Below are 22,850 nucleotides of genomic sequence, written 5' to 3'. Positions count from 1 at the left end.
GATTATATGATCAGAAATATTGTAGGATATGGGAGTGTCCTGTGTTATTTTTCTATGTCCCTGCTATTGTGATTTAAAGGGGAACTAAACCCTCCCCTCCTTTACAGCCAAGGAAGCTGCCATCTTAGCCTCTGTTTGATCTGCAGTTGCCATGGTATTGCACATGTGATCAGCTATGACACCAGTCATTTAATGGCTTTACAGTAGGGTTAAGAGCGAACATAAACACATCAGACACTGTGATAGTTATCATTCATGGCATGCCTTAAACGTAACTGTTTTGGGAAACTGTTAAATCAATGCGTTTAGTTCCACCATTTTCACTGTACCATGCGTTCCCTGGCTTGAACAGATGTTCTGTTGCTTTTGTGATGTTTTCCTCTATTACCTTTTACTGTCTGTTGTATTGTATATTTCAACAATATACTGTATTAAAAAAAATTAAATAAAAAATAATATCACAGGTATTATTTTAATGAAAAATGCTGATTTACCAGAAAAAAAAAAAAATACATTTACAAATTGGTATTTTAGCTCAATTTTAGGGCTCCTTCACGCAGGTGCATTGACCTACAATGATCAACACTGATCAACACAAACAGCACAATGAGTTGTAAGAAAACATTGCACTGCCCTCAGTGCCATCTTAAGGGCATTATAGGCCCCCGGGCAATACAGTGCACTGGGGCCCTGGCTACACAATCACGCACGATTGCCCATCAAATGCAGCTTTACTGTGCCCATCAAATGCAGCCTGTGTCCATGAATGCAGCTTCACTGTGCCCACCATTGCAGCCTCCTTGTGCTGTGAATGAAACCTCACTGTACCCACCATTGCAGCCTCACTGTGCCCATGAATGCAGTCTCACTGTGCCAATTAATACAGACTCACCATCGCCTGGTAACATACACAGCTGGCATCTCCTCCTGTGTATCATGGAGCTGGCTGGGTCTGTGTTCGGCAGCCACGCTGTAACAAGGTCCCGCCCCCCTAGACCGGCTCATGTGATAGGCGGAACACTGATTCAATCTGCTATTACAGGAGCCTGTCTAGGGGGGGCGGGACCTTGTTATAGCGCGGGTGCCGAACACAGACCCAGCCAGCTCCATGATACACAGGAGGAGGAGGAGAGAGGGAAAGAGCGGAGCACTGCAGCCGCAACTGAAAGCGGCCCTAGGGCAGGCGTCTTCCATAGGGCCGGAATGGAGTCCTTAGCAGCAGTCAGAAGGTATGCCACCATTGAATTTTTATATTTACACTTTGAAAATTCTGAGAGGTGGAGAAGATGTCTGGCTGGGTCAGATCCCAAATCAAATTGTTCAATCGATACCAATGCTTTATGTCCCTCATCTCTACACCATGCTAATACCCTGGCAAGGTGAACTGCTTGATAATATCGCAGAGGGTCTGGGAAGGCCACGCCCCCACAAATCTGATAAAAGGCACTGACTTCAAGAAAGAGGTCGGAACGACTATTGGCAAAGTCTGAAAGAGATAAAGTAACCTCGGCATAATATTCATTTTGAGAATAGCATTTTTGGAAAAAAAAAAAAAAAAAAGGAAGGGGGAGGACCCCCCCCCCAAAAATAAAAAAAATAAATAAATAAAAACAATTATACTAGGTTGGCTCTCAACTGAGCCTACCTACCCCTGCAGTCTCTTCCTAGATCACTGTCTAAGAGGGGAGAGCATGGGGAGGCACAATCCAACGTGGGGGGAAGTGAGACGCGACTGCAAAGATAGAGGCGCTCAGACCATATTGGTAATCTACAACAAATAGTGAATAGATTAAAAAAAAATGAAGTTTTCCCACCCACAGCTATGGGAAGCACCCATGGGTGACCAAAAGCGTTTGTTTATTTCAATGGCCAGAATAAATTAAAATTCTGGTCAATGAAATAAATACCAAGATAACGAATATGAGTCCTTCATTCTTGATACTTAAGCCATAAAACAGCATGGTGTGCAGCAGTTTCTTCCTTTTTGCAGTCCTTACGACGTGCGAGCCGTGGCTTGCACCCTTGGGAGGAGTCTTTCATTCATTTAATTTATTCACCTGGATCTACTCACCTGAGCGGTGTTCCCTGCTCCTTTCTAATGAAATAAATAAACTCCCAAACTCCAAACTCACCTAGACCGTTCAGAAAAAAAATGCAGCATAGGTGAGTTTATAATTCTGATTTTCTCCTGTCAGGATAAACTGAGTTTACTTGTCTCATGCAAACTGGTTTCTTGTAAACAGAATGCTGTGTGGGCATGTTTCCAAATAACAGGAAAAAAAGAATCTGAAAAATTTGTAAATTAAAAAAAAAAAAAAATAAAAATCCTAGAAATTACCATTTTTACAAAATTAAGCTTTTTTTTTTTTTTATTGAGCTAGTCCGGATGCTTGGTGCTTGAAAGTATTAGTTTCCATGAAGTAAAACAGCAGCCAAGCCTACAATAAAAGTTATTTTTTAACCAAACAAGATGGGTCAGGCTTTGTGTGTGACACCTGGGACATTCATACGAATACGCCAATCTGCATCACAAACCACAGCTCATCTAATCCAGTTTGTGGCCTGAACCAATTTTCAGTATGACCAGATACAACCGTATCTTGGCAAGCTAGGCAACAAGGCCAATATAATTTAGCAATAGCCAATTTGTACACACATGCTAGAAGAGCCGAATTGAACCCAGTACTGTAAAGCTGGTCATACATAATACCATTTTCTTGTTCAATTTAGATTTACCATCAACTATGTAGTGCAAGGGCCTGCCCGATTGCATACAAATTGAAGGTGTTTAGGTTTGACCTCATATTATATGGTTTTGGTAAATCTAAAAGGAAAAATTTGTTCAAGAAAATCGTATACGGTAAATGTATGGCCAGCATTAGTCATAATCACGAACCATTTAGCCCCTGTGCAGCCCTCTTCCCCAGTAGCTCTTATAAGCTCTCAGTTAGCTGTGTCCAGTTTCAGACAGCCATCTCCGACCGCACTTATCTGCTGTGTGTGGCTACATGCGGATAGCAGTCAGACCACCATTAGATTAAGTCGGCTAAGCAGCCACTGCTGATCCCATAATGCAGTCATTCAAGCAACAAGAATCCACTGATTTTTGCTGCAGGAATCCAGGAGCCACACCGAGCCTTGTGAAGGAGGCCTTAAAGTGGTTGTAAAGTCAGAAGGTTTTTTTTTATCTTCGTGCATTCTATGCATGAAGATAAAAAACTTTCTGTGTGCAGCAGCCCCCTAATACTTACTTGAGCTCATCTTGATCCAGCGATGTTGCAGGAGTGTCTCGGCTGCCTGCCACTCTCCCTCCTCATTGGCTGAGACGGCAGCGCGGTGCCATTGGCTCCCGCTGCTGTCAAAGTCAGTGAGCCAATGAGGAGAGAAGGGGGGGCAAACTGAAACTCCCTGTCTGAATGGACACAGAGCAGCGGCACGTGCCCCCCATAGCACGCTGCTTGCTGTGGGGGCATTCAGCAGGAGGGAGGGGCCAGGAGCACTGGCGAGGGACCAGAGAAGAGGAGGCTCTGGGCTACTATGACGTATGACATGTTTGTTATTTTTAAAAGGAAAAAAAAAAACAAACAAAAAACCATATACTTTAGTATCACTTTAATCAACGCAAAACATACACCACCATTGGACAGAGGGAACTACATACTTTAATGAGCCAAGACCACCAGAACAACGCTATAAAGTGAATGGACAGTCAACAATTTACACAAGTGGAATTCATGGCTCTAAGCCTAAAATGGATCCCATCCCACTTCTGACTCCTATTCTAACTACCCTGTAGAAAAAAGATGCTTATATTTAACCCATTCTCAGGGCACTCTGGTCCAGTCACATGACTGGCTCCTAGTGGCTGGCTTCAGGGGAGAGGTGGGACAGCCGAAAAAGGATGCCCCATAGTAGGCCTATGGGTCATGTCACTGCCTAGGCACTCCATCTGTTGTCGGCACTCTTTTCTCTGTCTTGAATCTGGCCGCTGGAGAGATCATGTGACCAGACTTCTACACGGTACGTAGTATAGTATATAAGAAGGGAAGTTGGAGCAGCTTTAGGCCAGGACACAGCCTGGGAAGAGCCTTGAAGTCCACTTTAAGAAGCAGTAGAGGGAAGTTAAAGCAAACTCTCACGATGTCAGTATCTGCAGGAACTGTGAAGCAATTCATCCACAAAGTGCACAGCAAAAAGGTACCGCTACACTTCATCTCTCCTGATTCCTCACCTAGCAGAGACACGGCAGCCTTCCAAAAGAGCAGGTGTTCTAAGCTGTTTGAAACCGACCACAAAAATGGACCAGAATGCCCCCTTGACTGTAAAGCTCAAATCCAGGACTATGAAAAAATGGGGTACAGTGCATGCTGTGTTACTAAGCTAACTCCCCGCTCTGGCGTACTCCTCCTCTGCCCAAAACTTCCGGTCTGTGGGCTAAGTATTTGGCATCATCACATACAATACAGAGACAATAACCCCACTGCAAGGGTGACGTTTTCATATTGATAGAGTTCGGCTTCAGGGATAAATTGATTCATGGTGACTACAGCTACAGAGATCAGTGAAGGCTTGTTTTAAAGTTCATTTATGACTTTAATGTGTAAATACTTTAGGCTGGATTCACCCTTGCAGTACGGCATCTTATCCATGTTGGGGTGTTGCAATGACATTCACAATGCATGTTAACAATATGTATCAAGGTGGGCAAGCGTAAATGGGGCCTTATGTCTAAAGCTGGGAAAGTGTTAAAAGTCCCAGACAACTTGGATGCTGGGTACATACTCATGGGGGTCCCAGAGGCAAGAGAAAACTTACATAACAGCATGGTGGAACTGAGCTGAGGTTCTAAACTCAATTTCTATCGGAATAATGGACTACTGTATGTGCGTTTGGGGGAAAAAAAGCGCACCAAATAACCACAAACAGGAATATTGGAGAACAAATCCTGCTTACCATGCTCAGGGGACCGACTAACTGTGGTGTCTTCAGCAGTCTTGCACACGACCCTCTGCTTGCACAGCTGCACGCCATGGTCTGTGGAATGTGAGGAATCTCCGGCATTGCTCTCAGTGGAAGGAGACATGTGTGAAGGGTCCCCTGTGTTTAGAACCCCTCCAGCCTCAAGCACCTCCTGTCCTGGATCAGAAACCATCTTAGAGAATGCTGGACTGGGGCAGATATAGGGACCATCATCTTCGGGGATGGGGTTGTACCAAATTTCTCCTTCATCGTCGGCATCGTTCTCTTCGGTGAGGTCAGTGGCAGGCAAAGCTAAAGGGCTACCAGGGGTGGCGGGGAGGGTTTCAGTCTCAGGTGCTTTAACAGGAATATCTCGGTCAGTTCTGGACAAAAGGAGCTCCGGTTCTTTATTCCCAATTGGATAAGAAATGGAGGTCTGACAAATGGCTTTATACTCGTATCTGTGAGTGCTCTGTGTCAGCCAGTTCCGTTTTTTCGACACAGTGATATGGTTCCTCTGCAAGTTATGTTCGTTTGCTTCTGTGATCTTAAAGTCCCGTTTAATAAGAGAGGTTGTATAAGCATTTTCAATCAAATCTGTTGGAAAAAAAAAACAAAAACATGGAATTAAAAAGGAAAGCAGCAATTGCATATATCACACACTATTCCCACTGAGGCATTCTGTATTGTAACGTCATTAAAAAATTCCCTTTCTACTTTAATCTGCTGTGCCCCCAAAAAAATCAAATTGTAATTTTCTTGTAACTAGGCCCAGTTTGTACATGGCTTGGTTACATAAAATTTCAGACACTCGGCATCATATGAGCTGCTCAAGAGTAGTCTGCATAGAGCAGTCAAGATAATTCCCATTCCCTGCAGTAAGGGTATTTTCACACTGGGGCGGGGGTGCGTTGGTAGTAAAGCGTCGTTAGTTTTAGCGTTGTTTCAGCAGTGCTTTTTGGCTGCTAGCGGGGCGCTTTTACCCCCCGCAGCAAGCGAAGAAAGGGTTAAAGGCGTCCGTGTTGCAGGCGCTTCGGCAGCGCTGCCCATTCATTTCCGCCCCAAAGATGCTGCTTGCAGGACTTTTTTTCCCCTCCTGCAAGCGCACCGCCTCAGTGTGAAAGCACTGGGGAGGCATGAGAGGCACTTTTTAGGTGCTATTTTTAGCGCTAAAACGCCGGAAAAGCGCCTCGGTGTGAAAGTACCCTAAGAGTTTTATTGTTGGTGAAGTTTTGCAGACTTTTTTTTCCTGCTCCTAGAAGCTTAATAGGATTATCCCACGTGTCCATGCACACTACTTTAGGCTATTAGGCTGCATTCACACGTGAGTGTTTCAAAGTTGCGCATTTTTACCGCAATTTTGTTCAGGTCACCAATGTAAAAGGCAAAAAAAACACCTGTAATCTGCCCCAAAGAAGCTCATGATCTTTTTTTGGGCTTAGATCATTTTTCAGGCGTTTTGCTTCAGATGACAAAACGCTCAGATGTGAACAGGTGCCATTGAAATAAATGGGATTTTGCTTGTTGGGCGTTTTTTCAGGCGTTTTACGAGCTGAAAACGCTCAGGTGGGAATGCAGCCTTTAGGCTTAATGTACACCGGACATTTTTACAACCTCTCCTGAACAATTTAACTTGACAGATAGTAACCCACATTTAAAACGTCCGTTTTGCCACGTTTACATGCTGCGTTTGCGTTTAGAAGCGTTTGAAAATCGACCATCTTTTTTGCCAGTGACAGGCCAAAAATGAAAACGCCTGTAAACGAAACGTGGCTAAACGCGAGTTACCGCGTTTAGAAGCGCTTTGCACTTGAAATGCCTCTAAACTCAGCGTCTGAACTCATTTTTTTGCATTCCAAAAAAGCCCTCTAAACTCAACTGCCTAGAAACGACTATAAACAACCCCGTGTACATCTACTGATAAGATAACATAGTTGTAAAAAAAATGCCCAACTGCTCCTAAACTACATGAGGCCTAAGAGCTTGAGCTTCAGCATCTAGGAGCAGAAAATAAATTGTTTTTGTAGCTTTTTTTTTTTTTTTTTCCAGCAGAAACATTCCTAAAACGTTCCTAGATGCCAATAGCATTTTTTTGCGCTCCCCCCCCCCTTTTACTACAAAAACGCTAATGCTCCTAAAATGCTACTACAAAAAGCTATTACCAGCGTTTTTTATCCAGCGTTTATTGCCTACAGGGCACCTACACCCCTTTCCTACCCAAGCTATTTTTCAGCTTTCAGCGCTGTCATGCAATGCTGTACCCAAATGAAATGTTATCATTTTCTTAAAACAAAAATAAAGCTTTCTTTTGGTGGTATTTATTCACTGCTGGGTTGTTATTTTTTATTTTTATATTTCGTAAAAAAGACCAAACATTTTGAAAAAAAAATAAAAAAATGTTTTCTTACTTTTTCTGTCAGTAAATTTTGTAAATAAGTAATTTTTCTCCTTCACTGATGTGTGCTGATGAGGCGGCACTGATGGGCACCGATAGGCTGAACTGGTGGGCATTGATGAGGTGGCACTTATGGGCACTGATTAGGTGGCACCAATATGCTGAATTTATGGGCACTGATAGGCGGCACTGATGGACAGCAGCGATAAGCGGCACTGACTGGCATCACTAATGGGCACTGATTGGTGGCACTTGTGGACACCGATTGCTGGCACTGATTGGTGACACTTGTGGCGCTAGAGTGTAATCAGGGCACTGATGATCAGCAAGTTCCCTGATTACATGTTTTGTTGTCCCCCGAGAGGAGATTCCGATGACTGGCTCTCCTCGCCACACACTCTGTCAGTGTGAGGTGAGGAGCATCGATTACCAGCAACTCCGTGTTTGCATGTGACCGGTTGTGATTGGACACAGCCGATCACATGGTTAAAGAGCAGCAGCCCGTTCTGGGACGCCGTCATATGAATCATTTGACGGTGGGCAGGCGGCAAGTGGTAAAAAAAAAAAAAAAAAAAAACGCTAGTGTGCATGGAGCCTAAAAGGCCTCATGCACACTGGGCATTAAAAATGCTGCTTTAAAACAGGCGTTTGGCATATTTTCTTTCAGCCTGTAGAAGCAACTCTGTTAGCCTCTGGAGTTGACTTACTAAAGGCAAATATACTGGGCACTTTGCAAGTGCAGTTGCTCCAGAGTTTAGTAAACGAGGGGAAGCTCTGCTGACTTCCATCATCCAATCATGTGCAGGCAAAGATGCTGTCTTTTTTTTTTCCCCCCTTGTATGCGATTGTGTATTCTTTGTAAAGTGAAGATTTACCTCATTTGCCAAGCTCTGGAGCAACTGCACTTGCAAAGTGCATAGTCGATTTGTCTTTAGTAAATCAACCCCTATGTGTCAATGCACATTACAGCATCTACAGACTGAAAAAATAAATAAATAATACATCACAAATGCGTTTTTTGAGAAGAGCTTTTGGGTAGAAAAAAAAAAAAATGCTTGACGCACCTAGATGCAGCATTTAGGCACGCCAAGCATTTAAGTGCACATTTCTCTAGTGTTTTGGGAAAAATGCTTATGTTGGGGCTATATAAATCCTGTTTAACAACAACAATAATAAAAAAAGCACGCATAAGCGTACACAAACGCGTGTACAATAAGCTCCATGGGGGTGTTTTTATTCTGCCAGGATTTCTGGCATTTCTTCTCCTGCCTAGTGTGCATGGACCCTAAAGATATGCAGAGGATGAAGCTTTTATTTATTTTTTTAACACTGAAACAAAATCAGATGAGTTTATAAAGACAGACCATTCGCTTAATCAGTTTTATAGACTATATGCTTTTAAGATTTGTAATATTCTCTAAAGCAAGAAAAAGGTAAAGATATGCTATAATTTTGCTAAAATCCTTAAAATATACATAGTTCATCTGTAAGAGATTTTCCTATTAGACAAAACTGGAATTTCACTTCACTCAGTAATTACCCCAAGACAACCCGTCACTGGCAAAAAAGATGTCCGATATGTGCACAGGGCCTCTAATTATAACATGGTCTAATCATTATGAAGCCGACTGACAAAACTACCTTGTCATAAATAACGTGGTGAATTCCCCATTGTAAACACAGCCTAATCCTAGCACAAGACCGGCCATACACGGTGCAAATTTCTTTCCTGCAACCCAAAGAAATGTGCACGATTCCCCCATTGAGGCTGGGTTCACACCTATGTGAATTGGATGTGGCTTATACTGCATCCAATTCGCAGAACATTTTAAAATATTACTTTCAATCAGTCTGGCTCACATGTGTGCGTTGTATTCCCACTCCGCATTGCCTAAAAAAAATGTGCGTTTTCTAGGCAGTGCGGTGCGAATTGGAGGCACATATTCTTCTATGGGGACGCATCTGATTCGCAGATGTGTTCCGTTGTGAACAGGCATTCTCTCCCCCTCCTCACTACACCTCCCCCTCTCCCTGCTCAGCTACAGAGAAAATTGAGTACTGTCTGTGATACTTTTTTTTTTTATTTGCACTAACATACAATTTTTCAGGACAAGCTTTCGGGGTATGTCCCCTTCTTCAAGGTCCAAGCAGTACTGTTTGGACCTTGAAGAAGGGGACATACCCCGAAAGCTTGTCCTGAAAAATTGTATGTTAGTGCAAATAAAAAAAGTATCACAGACAGTACTCAATTTTCTCTGTCACAATAGCACTAATACGGCTACAATCAAACCTGCTCAGCTTCAAAACGGAGAGGAAGCACCGAACAGCTGCTTTTTCTCTTTGCACAGAGAACGGAGCTGGAATTCCCACCGGACTGGATCCAGTCTAACACAGACAGTGCTGACAGCAGAATCCCTCCTGCTAGGCCATTGTGTGGCCAAGATTTGAACCGTTAATGGGCAGGCTGAATGTATGTACCAAGTTGAGGTACAACCAGCCTGCCGGATTCTCTTACGACTGTTGCTATAGCCGCTAGCGATAATCACAGTCAGTCTTCGCCCGGCAGGGACAGCTTTCTCCCATCAGGGGAAGACAGAGATTATCGCTAGCGGCTATAGCAATAATCATAAGAGAATCCGGCAGGCTGATTGTAACCAAGTTTATTGATTGATCAACTTTGTTCATTCAGCCTGTCCATTAACGGTTCGAATCGTGTATGGGCGGCCCAATACTAGTACCTCATCTAATCAAATGAACACAAATTAGTATACAATTTAGGAAGCAGACAATGAATGGAAAGTACCAGCGATGGGATTCGAAGGAGACAGTGAAAATGTCCATTGACGGTCATCAGGAGAAAAGGACCTAAAACGCGTAACTCCAGGAAACTATTTGTTTTGTTTTTTTTTTTACCTTTGCTGTATACAAATAATTTACCTCTGACGATGGTCCTCCTAGGTCCGGATGGCTATTGTAAAAAGGTAATAATTTATGCCAGATACTACTCAGCACCAAACTCCTGGCGCTTCGCCTCTCGTACAGCAAAGGGACCCATTTCCTCTACCTTTGTCCATTCATAAAATGACAAGCTGTGAATGGACAAGGGCCGATCGCGTTTACTTGCCCCTTCGTTGCACTTTCACATACTGCCCTGAATTCAGTGAAAAAGGGATTTTGTGATTGGAAAAAAGGGGAGAGAAAGGGCTGGTTAATAAAAACAGAATCTCTTTACTGTATGAGAGCCACAGTGAAGTATTATACGGCATGAATGAAACGGATCGTTTTACCTTTACACAGCAGCCATCCAGAGCTGAGAGAGCCATCATTAGGAGGTAACTTATTTGTACGCAGCAAGAAGTACGCAGCAAGGTCAGAAATAAGGAGAACGTCGTTTTTTTTCCTGCAGTTCCACTTTAAAAAAAATGGTTGCCAACATTCATTTGTCTATCCAAAACAGGGTGGATAAAAATCAATGATTAAAAAAAAAAAAAAAATCTGGATTATTTTGATTTAAATCAGATTTTTTTGATTTTTCAAATATATTTTAAACAAATGCTTTTGAAGTAAAAATCTATCTAAAGATAGTTTTCTATTTAAGATACATTGATAGTTAACATTTAGTTTATCAAGCATGAAATGGGGCTTAGTTATGTAGCATGAGTAGCATGAGGCTGTATATTCTGAAATATTTACATTTTTGGTAAACTCTTTCAATGAATCCAAGCTCTGCAAGCTGAGATAACATGCACTGCATTGATGAAACAAACAAAGTTTAGGAACATTCCTTTATCCCATTGTTTTGCAAATCTATGTACACTACAAACTGTATGATTGAACCTGACAGTTTATTACTCTAAATAGGAAACCTTCATTTTGTTTTCAAATATTAAAGATCCTAATTACCAACAAGAATGAGTCCTTACATTTAAAGAGCACCTGTCATTTCAGGTCCATCATGGCAGCGCCTGTTAGCGGGGCATCCACTCACCTGCTGCCGCCACGTCCCTCACCTTGTTTTGTCACTGCTGCATCACCAGCCGTCCCATTAAAGTGAATGGGACTGTCGGTGAGTCAACAGCGGGTCAGAGGAGGAGCCGCTGCGGGACAGAGATGACAGTTGCGCTTTAAAAATGAGGATTTAAATCAAATCCACCCTGCTCCAAAAATTTAAAAAAAAAATGCCTTTAGCTACACTAAGCCGCATTCACAATTTGCTCGCAATTTTGGTTAAGTGATTTGTACATAATTTTGTGTCTCACACACGGCAGCCCTATGTGCGCTCGTATTCCGAAAAGAAGCCCATGCTCTATTTTGGGTGACAAACGGAGCGCGTTTTTAAAACCCGCCTTTTTTGACAATCGCATGACGATCACTGCAAAAATCACATGGCGTTTGAAGTGCCATTAAAAAATAATGGCACCCAAAAGTGCGATTGTGGTGATTCTGTCCGCTATCCCAAATAGTGAGATGTGAATGAAGCCTTAAAAGACAAAGTGACAGCACCAAACTCCCACAGTCAGTCAGTGGTGACTTTTTAACCATTTGCTGACTGCCCTATAGCAGCTCTGTGCCGGATCACACACACATATATATATATATACAGGGGCGAACTGACAACTCATGGGGCCCCCCGGGCAATAGGAGATTATGGGGCCCCCAGGCAATCAGATTATGGGGCCACACAGTATACAATCACACAGTATACACAGACATGTTTCTATTGGCTGAGAAGGTATTGGAGAGGTGGGGCAGCTATAATCTCGGGATTTTTAGACCAAAAGGATGTCGGTAAGGGACATTTCAGAGACAGATGTAAAAAAAAAAAAAAAAAAAAACACAGATTTTTACATACTGTCCCTGGTTTTACTGAGGCTGGCAACCCTGATGGGGCCCCCTGAGTGGCTTAATGGTCAGTCCGCCCCTGTGTGTATATATATATATATATATATATATATATATATATATATATATATATACACACACACACACACACACACACACACACACACACACACACACACACACACACACACACAAAGCAGATCTCAGTTCTGACAGGGGGAGGGGAAAGGATGGATTGTGTCATTAGTACAGTGACAACTCATATTTTTAGCACTGATCACTGTATTAGTGTCACCAATTCCCACAAAGAGTCAAAAGTGCCTCTGCAATATCACAGTCCCACTATAAGGATGCTGATCGCTGCCATTACTAGTATTAAAAAAATAAATGTATGCCATAGTTTGTAGACCAAGCAATATACGCTTATTGGAATTTTTTATTTTTTTTTTTTACCAAAAACATGTAGCAGAATACATATTTTGTAAAGGTTAATGAAGTGCCATATAGCAAAAAAAAAAAAAAAAATGGCCTGGTCATGAAGGGTGGGTAAATCTTCTGGAGGTCAAGTGGTTAAAACTGAAAACATTTTAACTGGACTGACTCTTTCCTATACCTCTTTTTAAGTTTAACAAAAATACATGAATTTCAAATCAAAGAAACACTTTGAAAACTTTAGCAAAGTGACTGTACAAGCTGTTCTAAAGAGAGATCTATGTTCTATTACATAAGCTCTGTATAATTCTAGCTTTTTTTCCTTCATCTAGCAGGCCCATTACTTCACTTGCAGTCTTGTCCCCATCCACACCAGGAACAATGCAAGGATTATGAACGCAGCAGCTTTCGCTGAGAAATAAAAAAAAAAAAAAAAAAAAACACACAGGGAGAGTGTGTAGACACTGAGCAAGCCTTGAGCACACTTCATTTCACAGCTATAGCCTTACATTCTTGGGGAAGTTAAACACTGCCAGAATTTAATTTGGCCAGACAAGTTCCTTGAAGTCCTAACAGAAAGTCTTTTGACACGGCAATGGGTACGATACCACAGGCACGTTTTAACTTGTACTGCATTCCATGAAAAACACTGCACGGGACTGTAACACATCAGAAATCTGCCTAGCAATCTCCCAGTGGTGGTTTATCATTAACCCCAGGTTACTAGATATGTTCTATTAATGATGGGGAGGCAGAGATTCAATCAAGTCTATTCAGCGAGAAGAGGTCTCTGGCTACTATGAGGAGTAAACTGCCAAATTCATTGTTGGTGTTACCATTTCAATTTCAGGGAATATTTCAAACCCAGCAACAGCGTGGGCAAGAGTGGAGCAGGACATAAGGGGATCATTTACAGGAGAGAAAAAAAAAAAACAACACCTTTGTTAGTACAATAAAGAAGGATGAGATGATTTGCCCTCATCTCCAGTACTAGAGTCAACCTTTATGACAAGAAGTGAAGGCAATCACAGTAGTAGTGGTGCTTACTATAGTAACTTCCAGCTTCTAGAGTTTGGACAGAGTGCAGGGTTCAGGGGTACACTATGGACAGAGTGCAGGGTTCAGGGGTACACTATGGACAGAGTGCAGGGTTCAGGGGTACACTATGGACAGAGTGCAGGGTTCAGGGGTACACTATGGACAGAGTGCAGGGTTTAAGAGTGCGTTATGTACAGAGTTCAGGGGTGAGCTGTGTACAACATGTAGGGTTTAGGGGTGCGCCACTCTGGGGATTTGTCCCCGCCGTGAGTGTGTGCAGGGATCTGTTAGATCTGGGAGCCACTGAGTAAAGCTGTCCCTTGTAAACACAAAGCTTCTGTTTTTACAAGTGACAGGGGTGAGCAGGGAGCGGAGGGTGAGAGTCGGAGGTGGCGGAATGGTGTTCCGCCATGCTGGCTGCAAAACTGGGTGCGAAGGCCACATGACAAGGCCTTTGTTTTTGACATTATCTAAGATATGATATGAACTTTTTTTTTTTTTTTTTTTTTAATAGTACACAAAGTATTACTCTATAACTGAGACTGTGGGGTGAAACATGTCAGAAGTGGTCCTGGGGGCGGGGCCATGTGCTGACGCTTGCTGGCTGATTAAACTTTTGCCTGGGAAGACATCATTGGTGTGCAGCCTTTCTTTTGGACTATACTGACCGATTTATCTAAAACCAGTGTCCCATTAGGGAGGCTTCCCTTTACTTCCTGTCCTGTAGACTCAGCAAGAAGTGAGAGCATCTTTCCAGTGGGATAAATCCACTCTCAAGCAACCCATAGATTACTTGTGGAAGAATAATTAAAAAAAAAAAAAAAACACTCGATTCCCCCATCAACACAGTCCATGCTGCTAGGGGAATGCCTCCCGCAGCACCATTGTGTTCTGCCGGCAGGGGGTCACAGGAAGCCATACAAGCCGACATAACTCAATAATTACTGCTAGCAGCTATAGCCGCTAGCAGTAATCAAATGTTAAAAAAAAAAAAAAAAAAAAAAAAAAAAACACAGACTAGTTGTACCCAAGTCCATCCGTGGATAGACTTGGATACAGTCAGTTTGCCCATACATATGGATTGAAACTTGGCTAGTCCCTGCCGAACTGAATTTCGGTCCATTTATGGCCAGTTTTAGGTAGTAGTTAGAGGAGTCTGTGTTCCAACGGGAAGATTTCAACTCAAAATTTTGGGATTACCCTCCCTTTCATTCCCAGAGACAATGGTGATCAGGACAAAAGGTTCCACTTTAGCTTTTCCTTAAACACGATATCCTTTATTCCTCCATGTAGTTAAAATAATTTAAAGCTCTTAGACTAACTGCATTGGACTCATGTAATTTTCCACTAGTACGGCTGCATACTGGGTCTATTGTGACTTCCAATGCAGCTCTTACTTGCTGTACTGAGAATCTCCGTACACAGAAATAAATGCACAATCACGGGGAACCAATTACGGTTGAATTTGGACAGAGATCTGATGCACAATAACAGGCCAATGCTTACATTAAATACACAAAACTAACAAACTTCCTAAAGCATGTTTTAGTATAATTAAACAGATAACAGGAAATAAAAGTTTGAAATCTCCAAGGTGGGCTACCAGCCACTCCTCCACAATCTAAATTATTTACAGAACACCCCATTTACATAATCAGATCCTGTCAGCGACTTCAAGTAGCAGCACCTTATTAAAAAAAACATGGTTCATACTTACCTTGCAGATGTTGAGAGAAATCTTTGCTGTCAGAAAAGTATGTTTGCACCATGTTTCTTTATGGTACTACTTGTTAAGCTAGCGGATACTGTGCACCAAGTCATTTTACAATGTTTTACAATGTTTTTCTAACCCTTGATTGCTCCCTTTTGGTCTGTTACATATACAATTGGAAGCGTTTTGTTATATCTGTTCAATAAGTGCCGGTTCACACAGGGGCAGTACGACTTGCAGGTCGCCTCACAGAGGCGACCTGTACACGACTTCGGCGGCGACTTGCAAAACGACTTCTGTATAGAAGTCAATGCAAGTCGCCTGAAGTCGCCCCAAAAATACTACAGGAACCTTTTTCTAAGTCGGAGCGACTTGCGTCGCTCCTATTAGAACGGTTCCGTAGTACAGAACGGGAGGCGACTTGTCAGGCGGCTAGGTCGCCTGACAAGTCGCCCCTGTGTGAACTGGCAGTAAGTGCAAAAAAAAGTAACTTTTGATCCTGCCAAAAATCCAGAGCTGTCCTGTACAATCTGCAGTCTTCTCTCTCAAGCATGGTTATCAACCTTGCCCAGTTCACCTGAACTACAGAATATATTCCTACAAGTTTATAGAGAGGAGGATAAGAGAGGAGCTCTGTAGTCCTAACACCCTGCCTTGCCCTGGGGTGACATGCTGATCCTCCATAGATACAGTATGATGAGTTAGCGTGGTCACCCTAGAACAGGAAGAATGAATGTCACTTGCAGGAACTTTGCTGTGATTGATTCCAAGGCAACAAACTTGTTCTTTCAATAGGCACAATGTCTGCTTTTATTGAAAGCCAGCATTCTGTAGATTTGTTTGTGATTGTGGGGGGGGGGGGGGGGGGGTTCTTTTCCGGTTGAGTAGTGGAATTTTGTGTGTACAGCAATGGGCTTTGAATAAATTACTTGGGCAAAACAAGTACACTCTCCCACACCCTCTAACTGATTACTGACATTAAAAAAAAAAAAAAATTATGTAAAATGTCCTTTTTACGTACTTAAAGCCATGGTCACATGATGCTGCAGTCAAAATTTTATAGTCTTCATTAATGGATAACTGAACACCTAGTGAAGGAACCAATATATGTTAAAAAGGTTCTTCACTGTGAAAAAAAAAAAAAAAAAGTCAGCAGCTATAAACACTGTAGCTGCTGACTTTTAATAAAAGGACGCTCACCTGTCCAGGGATCCAGCACTGTCCTCAGCCAGTCTAGTGCTTCACTAGTCTCTGGGTTCCTGGCGCCAGCATCTTTTGTGTGGGAAGCAGCCTGCGGCTTCACAGCCAGCTTTCTACTGCGCATGCGGCAGTCCTGCAGCCTTCTGATCCCAGAAAGTTGTGGGTGATAAGGGGGCCAAACTTCCCCTCAGATCGCCCCTGGGATCCAAGCGAAAGTGGGAGTGGATACCTGTCTAAGCTAGAATTAAAGCAGAACTTCCCCTTTAATGTTTTTACTTTTAAGGCCTCTGGGAAAATTGTAGCACCATTGGCGTTTTTCTCAGACATAATGCTCCAGTACCAAGTCTTCTGTCCTCCTTTGTTTATAATAGAGGGGGACCTTTTTCAGGTGTCCATAACACTGCCTGCATTCCGTGGACATTTCAGAGACCAGACAGTGTGAGTGTAGCGTCACATATGGCGACCCATCACATTATGCTACCCGCTGGAGTGCGCATGCGCGACGCCGCCATATGCGTTCCAACGCTTTTACAACAAAACAGCATGTGGCTCCACCCCCAAGTCCTGGTTCATGCCCCACCATCCAAGTGGACATAGAGTTAGATTATAATTATGCAGAGCGAAGCGACGCCGTGCCCGAAGCGTGCCGAGTGAAGCGAGCCCGCGAGGGGCCCTGTTGCAAACTGGTGTGTTACAATCAATAATTATACAGACGGTATATCTGACGGTTTTAGTGTGCTGTTTTGTCGTAAAAGTGTTGGAACGCATATGGCGGCGTCGCGCATGCGGGTAGCGAAAGGTGATGGGTCGCCATATGTGAGGCTACATGGGCACATCTGCAGTACTAGATAAATGGCCGCCGCACCCATACACGGCACCGGCAAGGGACCCCGACAGCAGGTTTAAAGTGGACCTTTGCCCCTTTCATGAAAAATCACATCAGCATACTGCTCTGCAGGCTGATATGAATTTATTTTATATTCAATAGTTTAAAATTTTTTTGCTTTTACTTACAATTACTGTTTTTCCACTTTCTGGTTTGTTTGACGTACTGCTGATGTAACTCTGGCCTTACAGCTGCATCCTGGGAAGTTTCTGTCACATGTTCCAGGAGACAGACCCAGAGTTCTAGGCAGAGATCCAGGAAGTAATGGTAGATGGATTCGTCTGCTCTTAAGAAAAATGGCAACTACAAGAATAATGGGAAGGAAAGGAAAAATAAGGAATGCAAAGAACAAGAAGCCTGCAACTATAAGTATCAGTTTGTAGATTACCACTACTAACAATTTTTAAGGCGCCCTTTGTTGTAATTTTTTCCGATAATGGTGAACTCTTCTTCACAAGGTAAAATTGAAGTATTGGTTATATGGAAGGATAAGGAGTTCACAATTTGACCAGAGCTGGGCTTTAAAGGATTTTTTTTTTGTACAAAAAGTAATATGCAGGTTGCCATTGCCACCCTCTTAAAAATTCTAGCCGAGTGGCTTTCGTCCTGATCAATTTTATTTACTCTCATGCTGATCGGGGAGGAGTTAAAAGAGAAGAAGTATAGTTTTTTTTTTTTTTTCCCCCAAGAATAATAATTACCCAGGTGGACAACAGCATCGGCCCAATGCTGCAACTGTCCCCCACTGTCTCTAAGACTGAAAACCAAACGATCAAACCCCCGCTCATCCCTCGATTCTCAGAGCTCCCTGAGCAGAGAGCTGGTGACTGTCAGTCACCGCTCTCTGCTCTGCCCCTGTGGAGCGCTGAGGTGTGCGCGTGTGTGTGTGCCTGTGTGTGCGTGTGTGTGTGTGTGTGTGTGTGTGTGGGGGGGGGGGGGGGGGGTCACAGCTGGCTCAGGCTCTCGGTGGCTCACAGATCCCAACCATATTGATGCAAGCTTTCCCCAGCATGGACTGGCTGTTTGATTTCAGCCTGCTGTCTGCTGAAAACAGACCACAGGAGTGCAGAACGACCTGTACTTCTGTGATCCACAGGAGAAGTACAGACAAACAAGCTTTGGCTGTACTTCTCCTTTAAAGCTTAACGCCAAATTTTATATACCTTTAAATAGTTTGTTTGAACCTAGCTGGTCCAACTGAACTATTTACTGCACTAACAGGTGTATTAACTGTATATAGCCCAAGCTATATACAGTATACAGAGCCATGTTCCAGCACTGGGGTGAGCACTTCCCATCCCATACCTGGAACAAAATACAGTCAGGCTGAGTGCTTTTCAGTCATTCACAGGAAGCTTTGTATTCTATGAATACTTCCTCTAATTAGATGAAGCAGAAATTGTAACGTCATCTGGCCGCCCCTCCACCCCAGCCAAGCAAAGGAAGCTTTGTATTCGAAGAATACAAAGCTTCACGTGAATGGCTGAGCAGTGGACAGCCCCACTAGTCTGTTCCAAGAGTGGGACAGAAAGTGCTCATCCCAATGCCGGAACACAGCACTGTATGTAGCTGAGGTTACATGCAGTTAATACAGCCTGCCCAGCAAGCGCACCTGTTAGTGCAGTAAATAGTTGGTTTTGGCCAGCTTGGCCCAAAACAAACCATTTAAAAAGGGACATTTAAAAAGAAAAAAAGAGAAACTCTTGAGGGACAGAAACTATCCCATAATCTGCACAACAGCCAGACAACTAAGGTTTTGGGGAGGAAAGTTCAGCAATGGCAGCATACGTATTCTCGGTACAGGTTCCCTTGAACTTCGATCACTAAAGAAGAATTACAAATTGAACAAATTCCGGAGCACTAAAAATCTGTCAGGGTGGAGATTTTCGGACTAGTAATATTTTCTTCTGCAGAAAAAGCACTGGGAAGGGCTAATGTTTGAGTCTCGCAATCTCAAGATTAAAAATTGTATTTACTGTCAGAAGTAACAAAGCACCTGCCAGTTTGTGGCCAACTCAGACCAAAATGAATGCCTATTCTGCATGTGGATGTCCTTTTAACACACAGAACTATGCAGTGTTGACAACAGCTGTCCATTAACAGCAGTCATTTCATTAGGTGACCTTTAGGTAGTAGAATCCGTTTCCCCTTCTAAATGTGTTTTGCATTATAAATAGCTCACCAATCGCCTCCTGAACCTAATAAAAGGACAGGAAGAAATGTGATGGAATTGCATTCTGTTATGAAGTGCCAACAATACCAAACTTCAGGATACAGAATTCCAGCTGGAACAAAAACTTTTGTAAATTATTTAGATCTCCAAAACATAAATAAAACTTTTTTGCTGGTTTCTGAAGCTAGCGGGTTGCAATTAGGCAAATCAGCTCATTTCCTCAGCCAGACACCCAGAATAACTTCTTTTCTGCTTCCGTTCCCGGCTGCAAAATCCTTAAGAGGTGGATTGTACAGATCCCCTCCGCTGCGTCATCAGAACACAAAGACAAGGAAGGAAAACGGTTCTGACTAGAAGTTTTTAGTTTCAGACCTCTTCAGCTAAGACAGGCAGAACTGGCTACAAACAATTCCTAACTTCTTTATATATTTCTAATTTGGATAACTGATGGCAAGCATTCAGAGCCAGCAAACAAATTATCTGCACATAAAAAGGCAAAAAAACAAAACAAAAACAAAAAAAAAAAAAAAGGAGGGTACATGTTTGTCTTTAGCCCCATGCACACTGGGCCTGTGATGTTTAGCTGCGGACGGTGGGCTCAGGTGTACCATCAAACTCCATTACTGGCAGCCTGTCAAACTATGATACGTGTCGAATCTGGCCCACCAGGCCATTTTATGTGGCCCTCGCACTTTGACACCCCCTCGTCTCTGCCTCCACCTTGTCTCAGCAGTCTGCAGCAGAAGGGAGGACAAAAGTCCTCCGCCAGATTCTGCACTTCTCTGTGCAGCCGAAGAGATGCTCATCTCTACCCCTGACCCTGTCTCAACAGTCAGCAGTAGAGAAGAGGACAGAACTTCTACCAGATCCTGCGCCCCTTTGTGCAGCTGCACTCGGGCAGCTGACTCCAGCCCACCTCTGGTCCTCCTCCAGACTCTACTTTTTGCTTCCCAGTTCCACCCCCAGCTTCTTCCCAGCAGCAGCACAAGGTAAGAAGGGGTGGACTTAGATGTAAGGGGGGGGGGGGGGTGCTCTGGACCTCTGCTTACAATACAATTCTTTGCCTGTTGAAAAAGAGGGTCGTATCATCCACAAGAAGCTTTATTGGAGACCGCTCAGACAGAACAACATGGCAGAACCAGGTTATGTCAGAGCAGTCTCCCATTTATAAAGTTTCTTGTGGATGATACCAGCGATGTACGACCCTCCTTTTCAGACTTGCATCATCTGCTACAGCATGTATTTGAATTCGAAAATAAATAGCAAGCGTTTGCAAGTTCTGCTATACGCATCTCATTTAAAAAAAAATCGTTTTCTTTTTTTTTGCTAATTGAACAGACATAACAAAAAACGAATTTTGATTATACATTTAACAGGCCAAAATGCTTGAGTGAAAACAGTCAGTCATTCTCTATAAAACCGCTACTATACAGCAAATACAAGCAGAGCACACAGAAAAGCAGCTCTGCTGTAATAGTCAGGTCCCGCCTAAAGCGGACAGCACAGAACAAGCAAGGCTCAGTCCAGCAAACAGGCTGATATTATGTGGTTTGTTTTCCTTTTTGAGGGCTGAATAAAGGATACCATTTAGCCACTGCTGGCTGAGTGCGAACACCACTGTAATATTTGTGTCTCGCCCACTAAAGGCTTTAAAGTGGAACTCTACAGAATAATTTTCCAATGATTCCTAAAGGCAGTATATGTAATCTCCAACAGAAAGTTTTCTGTAGTCCTAACACACTTCCAGTCCTAGGGTGACAATGCTGCTCCTCCACAGATACAGTGCAGTGACTGACCGTTGTCACCCTAGGACAGAAGTGTGTTCCTGGCAGGGGCACCAGGTGAAAAAATAAAAGGGAGGGGGAAAAAGCCAAAAAAAAAAAAAAAAAGAAAACTAAGGCAGCCTCCCAGTGTTCTATTCGTCGACTAACACATTTTTGTTGACTAAATGAATACTATTTTGGTCTACTAAAATAAGACAAACGACATTTTAGTCAAAAGACTGACTAAAACTAAATTGAATTTAGATCACAACGGCTAAATCTGTGTCTGTAGTGCATGTCCAAACCTCAATACCATAAATAATAAACATGTTGTTAGATTTTTACTCCAGGAGTATATAGTGTTTGACAGTTCTGAAGAAATAATGCATTAAAAGATTAACTAAGCCCATTCGTTTTTAGGCGACAAAAATATGACTAAAACGGCTCAGATGACTAAAATACGACTAATTGCATTTTAGTCAAAAGGCTATAAAACTAAAACTAAATTTAAATTTGATGTCAAAATTAACACTGCAGCCACCACATTCAAGGACTGGTAAGCTGCAATAGATTACATTTTTGTTCTTGGGTCTAGATACATTTCAAATGACTAAAAATATTCATTCAAAATGGTTTGCCTCTGAGCTCACGCCAACTTTCTAATCTACATGCTTGTTCCAAGTCAGCTGCTAATAAAGTACAGAAGCCAGACACAGTCTGGTAACTAACATCCTCAGGAGACATGGAAGCTGCCATTGACTATTTCTCCCAGCACAGGTTTCCTCCACAGGGATCCTCAAACTACGGCCCTCCAGCTGTTGCAGAACTACACATCCCATGAGGCATTGTAAAAATCTGACATTCACAGACATGACTAGGCATGATGGGAATTGTAGTTTCTGAACAACTGAAGGACCGTAGTTTGGAGACCCCTGAAAGGGAACTGGTCATGCCACTGCTGACCTTTATAGAAAGTGGTGGGCTTTGTGTCGGTCATCTTATCCTCATCATACTACTTAGTAGGACACGGTCAGATGTTTTGACACTTCTCTAACTGCACAATTGTTTAGAATCAGTGACTTTCTAAAGCACTCACACAAGGGAAAGGCCGATGTCACACTAGCAATCCTCTCACTGGTGACAACATTTTCCAAGCAGGAAAATGTGCTTCTACGGGCTGCAAAAAAAAAAAACAAACAATGAAGGTACTCAGAAAACAAGAAAGGACAATTGCCATTTCAGCCGCATAGGTGACGATGTCTGCCAGATGCAGAAGAGCCCTGGGGCATTCATATTAAAAAAAATGTAAACAAATACTGACTTTCAAAGTCAAATGTGGAAACTCTGCATTCTGTTTTCTAAAGTTCCTTTAAGATGCCCCCCTCTGTAACCTGATGCCATGGCCACCAATAGCCAAAAAGTGTAATTCAATTGGTTAAAAAAAAACACCT

The 22,850-nt window shown here is 42.8% G+C and overlaps 1 protein-coding gene across 1 annotated transcript in view; it reads right to left on the bottom strand.

Annotated features, from left to right (window-relative positions):
• SYDE2 (synapse defective Rho GTPase homolog 2) overlaps positions 1-22,850 on the bottom strand; it is an 87,257-nt gene that overhangs the window by 48,824 nt on the left and 15,583 nt on the right. Inside the window, exon 3 of the mRNA XM_073593615.1 lies at positions 4,954-5,556. Coding sequence (XP_073449716.1) covers positions 4,954-5,556 — 603 coding nt within the window. The remainder of the gene's footprint in view (positions 1-4,953; positions 5,557-22,850) is intronic.

This window comes from Aquarana catesbeiana, linkage group LG07, assembly GCF_042186555.1.
Source record: "Aquarana catesbeiana isolate 2022-GZ linkage group LG07, ASM4218655v1, whole genome shotgun sequence".
NCBI classification, from domain to species: domain Eukaryota; kingdom Metazoa; phylum Chordata; class Amphibia; order Anura; family Ranidae; genus Aquarana; species Aquarana catesbeiana.
This window is presented reverse-complemented; position numbering and strand designations above follow the sequence as displayed.